General features: G+C 41.5%; 1 protein-coding gene across 2 annotated transcripts; it reads right to left on the bottom strand.

The window, feature by feature from the left end:
* Positions 1-210: 210 nt before the first annotated feature.
* Positions 211-5820, bottom strand: LOC308313639 (uncharacterized protein). 2 transcript variants are annotated; one of them, XM_080760862.1, is made up of 9 exons: positions 5604-5820; positions 5369-5446; positions 4041-4104; positions 3264-3314; positions 2861-3086; positions 2303-2441; positions 2067-2163; positions 1596-1682; positions 211-435 (listed from the first exon to the last, which is right to left on the bottom strand). In XM_080760862.1, the coding sequence occupies exons 6-9, from the start codon at positions 2397-2399 to the stop codon at positions 369-371; spliced, it is 348 nt and encodes a 115-aa protein (XP_080616988.1). In that variant the 5' UTR covers positions 2400-2441; positions 2861-3086; positions 3264-3314; positions 4041-4104; positions 5369-5446; positions 5604-5820; the 3' UTR covers positions 211-368. The 2 variants fall into 2 exon arrangements, with proteins under 2 accessions (XP_080616988.1, XP_080616989.1); XM_080760863.1 differs by having other exon boundaries at positions 4056-4104.
* Between the last annotated feature and the right edge of the window lie 2238 nt (positions 5821-8058).

The raw sequence follows: 8058 nt of genomic DNA, 5'->3' as shown, positions 1-8058 counted from the left end.
TTACTATGCTATTACAAATAGTATTTGTTTTATGCATTACCGTTATTACTAATTTGATTTTTTATGCATTTATTTATTTTATGTATTACTAGGTTATTACTAATTTCATGCATTACTATATTGATAATTTAATTTATTTTATGTATTAGTCTATATTACTAATTATATTTATTCTATCCATTACTATGCTATTACTAATTTTATTTACTATTTTAATTTACTTTTATTTTACTATTATCTATTTTTTTATCGTTCGTTTTATCCATTTATTTATATTATTATCTAGTTATTTATATTGGTTTATTATTTTATTGTTTATTATTTTCAAAGAGCCCTGATTGATCACATCTACATATCACCACTACCAGTCAGGATCTGAGTGACTCAGAACCCTGGTGACCTCCAGATGGAGCCACACAGGAGACCAGCAACGTCCTAAAGAAAAGAAAGAAATGCTCATTACTACTTTGTTCATAAAACAATTAAAACAAAACGATTGAAATATTTATTAACAGTTAGCAGAATTACAGTACATGTCAAGCACAAACTCAATACAAAGACTGTTAACTGTAAGTGGACGACCCAATTAAGCATTACACTAGTTTACAAGAGGGTCCACCATGTTCAATTCATCAAAACATTTAGAGACGTACAAAGACACTTCAAAATAGTCAGTCAAAGAACAGGAATTCATCATAGAGGTAAAAAGGGAAAATAACTTATACAGTGAGGGGAAAAAGGGAGTCACATGTCTTAATGACTGTTGGTAGGGCGTTCCACATTTTGGTGGCATAGGAGTGAAAATAATTTAGTCCCTTGTTTGTGCCGGATCTGGGTTGTACATGGTTCGTTGCACTCCCTTTGGTGTTGTGGGTGTGGACTTAGTTAACATAAAGGAAGTATCTAGACAGGTACATGGGTATCTTGGTGGTGTATCGAATCTTGTGGACCAGACCCATTGCAAGATGCTGTACTCTGTCGTCGACCCTAAGCCATTCCAGCCTGTCAAAGTGGGCAGGAGTGAGATAGGTTCGGGGGGCCAAGTAGGAGCCTGACCAGTTTGTTTTGGGAGGTCTGGAGCCTAGTTTTAAGGGCCTTTGAGGTGCTGTGGTACCAGGAGGTGCATGCATAGTCAAAGAAACCTTGTACGAGGGCTCCTGTTAAGGTCTTCAAGGTGTTTGTTGACCAGTGAGGAGATCCTGTAAAGGAATCTTGTTCTTTGGTTGACTTTTTTGATTACGTTGGTGGCCATTTTATCACCGGAAAGATTAGCCTCCAGGATGGAACCTAGGTAGGTAATTTCATCTTTACGTGTGATAACATTGTCACCAACTCTAACCAAGAAGCCATTTGCCTTGCTGAGATTACTATTAGATCCAAAGAGAATGGATTCAGTTTTTCCCAGGTGTAAAGAGTTTGTCATCAGCGAGCCAGGTGCTGATTCTACCGAATTCAGAGCTGAAAGCCTTTTCAACCTGCAGTTTGTTCCTGTCCGAGACTATCAGTGCCGAGTCATCTGCGAACAGGAACAAGTTGCAGTCACAAGCTGATGTCATGTCATGATCATAGTGTGTGTGCGTGTGTTGTATAGTTACCTTGCTGTGATGCAACTCCAAAGGTGATCAGAAATAGTTGCTCCATCGGCTAGAAACGTGCTCTTCACCGGCATGATGATCTTGTTCCTAAAAAAAGTCTATAGTCAACCCTAACTGATTACAGAACATGATATAAAAAAACACAACAAGAAGGATTTAGGCCTGTCACAATTACCTAATCGCCAAGTATTAGAGATTAGTCATAATCGTCTCCATGTTGTTCATACATTGTCAAACATTTTAAAGACAGAATGCAAGCAACCGATCTACAAGCTCTAAATGTGTCACTTTGTAATTTACCTCTTTTTTTAGTGTATAAAGTTTTTGAATTATGCCATGTGCAGCTTTGTTTACAAAGCCTACAAAAGCAAAAGTTTTATTTAGAATGTTAGTATGACGACAATTAAATCGGCCATTATAAAACATTAAATTCTGACAGGCCTAAACAGGTTCCAGTGGCGTCTACCGAACCTTCTAGCTCCGTCCGAGCCTCCCAGCGACCCAGAAGTCCTCAGCGGAAACACCCGGGGAAAGCTTCGGATCTCGGGCATCGGCTGAGATCTCCATTCTAACAAAGAACGAAAGATACACACCCCAAATTAGCTTTGCTGTGTGTGTGCGTGTCCTGCCACAACATACACATGCAACGGACGATTATTGGCTTTTTACGAAGCGAAAAAAAGCCCTAACCCTAAAGCGGTTCGTACCGTTGAGTTCCTCACTGAGAAGGCCCAGGTCCGAAGTCCTCCAGCGTCTACCCAGATCTCCGTCCTCCCATCCATGGACAGACCTGCAGATCTCCATCTCTAGAGGCTCCAGGCTCCAGCTGTGTCTATGATCTCCATCCTGAGAGAGAAAGAAACCATTAGCTCTACAAGCTCACAACACGTTGCAGTGTGAGCTTGTAGCTCTGCTATTTTTGCTGAACGGAATAGGGATGCTGGGGTTGAAGTGGTTAAAAGTGTCATTAAGACTTTGATTAGCTTGGAAAGCTGATAGACATTCAACCAGAGTGCAACTAGGAGGCATCAACACATGTACAGTCCTCAACATCTTTTGTAATTTGTATTAAAGTTGTTACAAAGACCAAGAGGCAAGCTCATGATATGAGATATTGACTCTCAAACTATTGTGCAGAGTCATTTAGATTTATCCTAAAATATTTAAAACATTTGGATTACTGTAAATGATGCCATTCTTCGTACCATAACAGTACAAAAGCAGTTATTCATCCTCAGAAACAAGCAAGAACTATTCCTACTCACAGCTCATCAGAGTCCTCTGAGGAAGCCCCCCGGGGGGGGGGGAGCTTTGGAACGGATCTCTGTCCAGGGAACATCAGATCGTCTATCGATATCTCCATTCTAACAAAGAAAAAAAAAACACACACCAAATTAGCCTTTCTGTGTGTGTGTGTCTGTGTGTGTGTGTGTGTGTGTGCACTCCCTGTCCAGCAGCCGCGTTCCAGCGACGTCTACCGCGATCTTCATCCTAACAAAGAAAGATCGATTAGAGTGACCAAGAACCAGATATATATTCTATCCTGTCACTACATATATACATAAAACTTTTATTTATAGAGAACATTTAAACAGAAGCTAAACATATCACTTACAGTAATAAACGTTTCAGTTAGGGTTCTTTTTGACAGGCCAAACAGGGTCTTACTTTGAGTCGTCTTCAGAGGAATGCAGATTCCTGGAGAGACCTGCAGTACATCTGGAAGAAAGACATGGCCGTTATCGTCTATGAATGGCTTCATAGAAAAGAGCTTCGCACATCACTCCCTTGTTGTTGCTGCCAATAGTCTGGATAGTCTATACTTCTTATTCTTGATGACAATTGTTTATGAATTTGATGTATTACTATGTGTTGTTGCTTACTGTAAGTCACTCTGGATGCGAGAACTGCTGAAATTCCTAGACGTGATCAATTAGGGTCATAGGGTGTGCTCTTCGGTGATAGCAGTGGTGTCATTTTATATTTTTACAGTCCCACTCCTCCCCATCATATCTTGCGGTGAAGCTGGACAGAACACTGTCCTTTAAACAACACCTGACAGCGTCAAGAGAAAGACCACCGCCTGTGCCGCACCGATACGGCGTCCAGCCGGTACCGAGGCTCTGGTGTTCCCCACCGCCGAGTACTGTGCCTCAGTCTGGAGCCGTAGCCCTCATGTTGGTTTTGGGGCTTTTTATGCCTTTACTGATAGTGAACAGTATATAGACAGGAAAGGGGGAAGAGATGGGGAGTGACACGCGGCAAAGGCCGTCGGGAGTCGAACCCGCAGCACGCCGTCCGGTTGGCTTGGCAGCATAGCTGCCCAGACAGTTGAGCTAACCATCCGGGCCACACTTAAATATTTAATTGCAATTTTTTTGAGCGACAATAATCGTCCAGTAAAAAGAAACCTCATAATCGTGAAAGGCCTAGAGCGGTTCTTACTGTGCGGTTCCTCACCGGGCAGGCCCAGGTCCGAAGTCCTCCGGCATCTACACAGATCTCCGTCCTAAGAAAGAAAGAAATAAGGACCAAATTAGCTTTTGTTGAGCTGCATATTCAGAACCACTTAAACCCTCTATAGATTTGATAAAACAGACCTTTAAAGAGAGCATTTGGTATTATGCTCCGATTTCACTCTACACAAATTGATTTGCCAAACATAGCAGATCTACAAGCTCACAACACGTTGCAATGCGGTGTGAACTTGTAGATCTTCTAATTTGGATGAACGCTCCCCCCAGAATAGAGATGCTGGGGTTGAAGTGGTTAACAAAAGTGTTAAGACTTTGATTAGCTTGGAGAGCTGACAGACATTCAACCAGTGCCACTAGGAGGAATCATACTGCCATGCTATAGACCGATTCCGTAGCGGTTTCATGGTCGCAGCCTACGTATTTCCTGTAGGCGGACTCGACGTAGCTGCGGGGTTTAAACCCTCACCAGGCGCATCTCTTCCACTACAGTGAACGGCAGAGTGACTGATGTTAGTTTGCCTCAAACTTTACTCTTTTACCTGCTTTTTTACTAACACTAACATTACAAAGATGTCCAGAACATCGAGATAAACCTGTGTAGTTTATGGCTGCTCCAACAGTAGTGGCAACATAAAAATAAATAGGGAATGTCAAAATATCCACCGTGGTGGCTGAGACCAGAGCCATTGAGTAATGGTTGAGACAAAGCAGTGAAAGGTCCTGAAAGATACATAATTTCAGTCTTACCCAATACCCAATCTTTCTGTTTTATGAACACAAGGCTGCTGTATTCTATACCTCATACTAAGCATTTAAAGTATGAGGTATAAAGTACAGCAGCCTTGTGTTAATAAAACAGAAAGATTTGGTATTGGGTAAGACTGGCGTTATGTATCTTTCACTGCTTCGTCTCAACCATTACTCAACGGCTCTGGTCTCAGCCACCGCGGTGGATATTAGACATTCCGTTTTTTTATTTTTATGTTGCCACTACTGTTGGAGCAGCCATAAACTACACAGGTTCATCTCAATGTTCTGGGCATCTTTGTAATGTTAGCGTTAGTAAAAAAGCAGGTAAAGGAGTAAAGTTTAAGGCAAACTAACATCAGTCACTCTGCCGTTCACTGTAGTGGAAGAGGTGCGCCTGGTGGGGGTTTAAACCCCGCAGCTACGTCGAGTCCGCCTACAGGAAATACGTAGGCTGCGACCATGAGACCCGCTACGGAATCGGTCTATATACTTCGTACCATAACAGTACAACAGATATCCATCCCAACAAGAAATATTCCTACTCACAGCTCATCAGAAGTCCTCAGAGGAACCCCCCGGGAGGGAAGCTTTGAAACGGATCTGTCCTTCCACGACCCATCCACCCTAAGAAAGAAAGAACAAAAGATGAATTTAAGTGACCAAGAGCCAGATATACGTACATTGTGTCCTGTCACATCATACACTAAATGTATAGAGAACATTTAAAACAGAAGCCGACCATAACACTCGCAGTAATAGAAAAGTCTAAGTGGTTTCTTACTTTGAGCCACCTTCAGAGCCCCCATGCAGATTCATCCATGGACAGCGAGAACTGCAGATGTCCACCTGTAGGGGCTCCGGTTGAGCCTCGCAGCATCTGGAAGGAAGACATGGTGGTTATAGTCTATGAATGGCTTTGCACATCACTCACTTGTTGCTGCCGCCAATAGGAATTTGTGATGTCTGTGTGGCGACAATTGCTGTGTCTGTCTGTTTTTTTATAATACATTCAATTTATGTAGCACTTTTCAAGGTACCCAAAGTTGCTTCACAAAACAGTAAAAACAAATTTGAAAATAAACTAGATTAAAAAGGTTCAAAACTAGAATTTTTTGGCATGTTTGTGAAGCTTTTCAGTTCCACACCAGTAACTGCTGTTCAACACCAACAGCTACATCCATGACCTCCCTGCAACAACATCAATGAAGTATGGCTATGCAGACGACCCGAGTACTGTGTCCCAGTCTGGAGCCGTAGCTCTCATGTCAAGAAGATGGATGCTGCCCTCAACACCGGATGGGCCACCCCAAACAAACTGCCTGCCTGTTCTCGCTGGAATCACTCCAACAGAGGTCAGACGAGAAGCAGCCACGCTGGCCCTCACTGAGAAGGCACAGCTGAGTGAATCCCAGCCATCTCCTCCACAAGGTCGTCAGAGACACCACAGCACACGTGCCTCAAGTCACGGTGCCCTTTGCCACAACACACACACACACACACACCAAGTCACGGCAACCTTTGCCACAGCACACGTGCCTCAAGTCACTGTGCCCCTTTGCCACACAGGCCCAGGAACTGCTCCACACAACACCAGCTGACACCTCCAAGGCATCCTGGGTGAAGGCAAGACAGAGGGACCAGTGGAATACATTGAGGACCCCAAATATGTTCTTTGCCAGCACCTCCCCTGCAAGGAGTGGACAACCTTCAAAGCAGAAGTGGGACATCTCGGACAGTGCCCACTGTGAATGCGAGGATCCACTACAGACTGTGGAACACGTAATGACCATTTGCCCCAAATACCGGCCACCGAATGGTGATCGTGGCTTAGGTGACCTAGACAATGACACATTGTACTGGCTTGCTGCAACAGAGCTGAAGTTCTATGGACATACGGCAGAAGATGTTTAAGAAACGTATTTTTTGTAATTTCTTCATTTTTTCGGCATGTTTGTCAAACCTTTGTGGCATTTAATTTATGGAACATGTGGATGTTTCTTTATTTATTGGTGAAGTTTTAGTGGCACTTATTTATATTGACACATTTGATATATGTTTGTTAGGGATGTCCGATATTATCGGCCGATAAAGGCATAAAAAATGAATAACCCTAACCCTTAATTTTACTTTATTTATTCTTTTACATTAAAAACATCTACAAGCTCACAATACAATAAGACACATGTGAGCTTGCAGATCTGCCATTTTCAAAATATTTTTATACATTTGAAAACTTGAGATGAGAGATTAGATCATTTTAGATGAGACATTTTGCATAATGAGTAATTATTAATAATTACTTTTGGTATTTTAAGTACATTTTATACCAAAACCTTTGTACCTTTACTCGAGTACATGTTGAATTTACTTTTAACGGAGTATTTCTATATTGCAGTATTTATAGCCTACTTTTATTTAAGTAAAAAGTTTGAGTTATGTTTCCACCACTGGAAAAAGCCTGCATATAAATCGGTATCTGTTGATATCGGCAATTAGGAGTTGGACAATATCCAACACTGACTGTCGGACATCCCTTGATTTATGTGAAGCTTTTTTTTTTGTGAACAACCAAAGAGCACACCCAGTACGTATCACAAGGCTATTTCCACCAGTCAGGTGTACTTATATCTACATCTCATAAGCGGCCATGAACTAAACACTACAGATATCACAATTTGACAGCAGCAAGAAACGACTGATATGCAAAGCTCTTCAGCCATGCTTCTCTCTATACAAACACTCATAATGTTCATATGGACATCTTAGCAGCCAGGATGGGGTGGTTCACACCAGGTTCAGTGTTCAAGCAGCATCTACGGTCATCTCCATCTACATCTAGAAAGAAAGAAAGACATCAGAAGCTGACCATATCACTCACAGTAATAGAAACATTTTAAAAGGATCTCTGACAAATATTCCTTAACATTATACTTGCCATCTATAACTAAAATATAAACCTGTTAAATATTTTATTTCTTTCATAAATAGATAATCTTTTACTACATAGGAACTGTTCCCGTCGCAGGTGTATGATGTCCATGTGTGGTCCAGCGCTATGGAATGCACTTGCTAATAAAAAGTACTTAAATATTGCTTTGATGCTTATATCAATTAAGCCGTTTTTGTATTAGCATATTATGCATATGACATATTCAACTTGCAACAGGAGCAGTTCTTATCGAGTGAAAGATTTATCTAAGAAATACAATATTTAAGGCATTTCCATTTTAAGATTT

The sequence above is a fragment of the Protomyctophum bolini genome, assembly GCF_963924005.1.
Source record: "Protomyctophum bolini genome assembly, chromosome: 4".
Lineage (NCBI taxonomy): Eukaryota > Metazoa > Chordata > Actinopteri > Myctophiformes > Myctophidae > Protomyctophum > Protomyctophum bolini.
Note: the sequence above shows the minus strand (reverse complement) of the source record. Positions and strands in the feature narration are given on the sequence as shown.

Coding starts and splice junctions, on each gene's coding strand:
- LOC308313639 (XM_080760862.1), bottom strand. CDS start 2,399: ATGGAGATCTGCAGGTCTGTCCATGGATGGGAGGACGGAGATCTGGGT. Junction 2,164..2,302: donor TCTCAGTGAGGAACTCAACG/GTACGAACCGCT, acceptor GTTCTTTGTTAG/AATGGAGATCTCAGCCGATG. Junction 1,683..2,066: donor GGCTCGGACGGAGCTAGAAG/GTTCGGTAGACG, acceptor GACTTTTTTTAG/GAACAAGATCATCATGCCGG.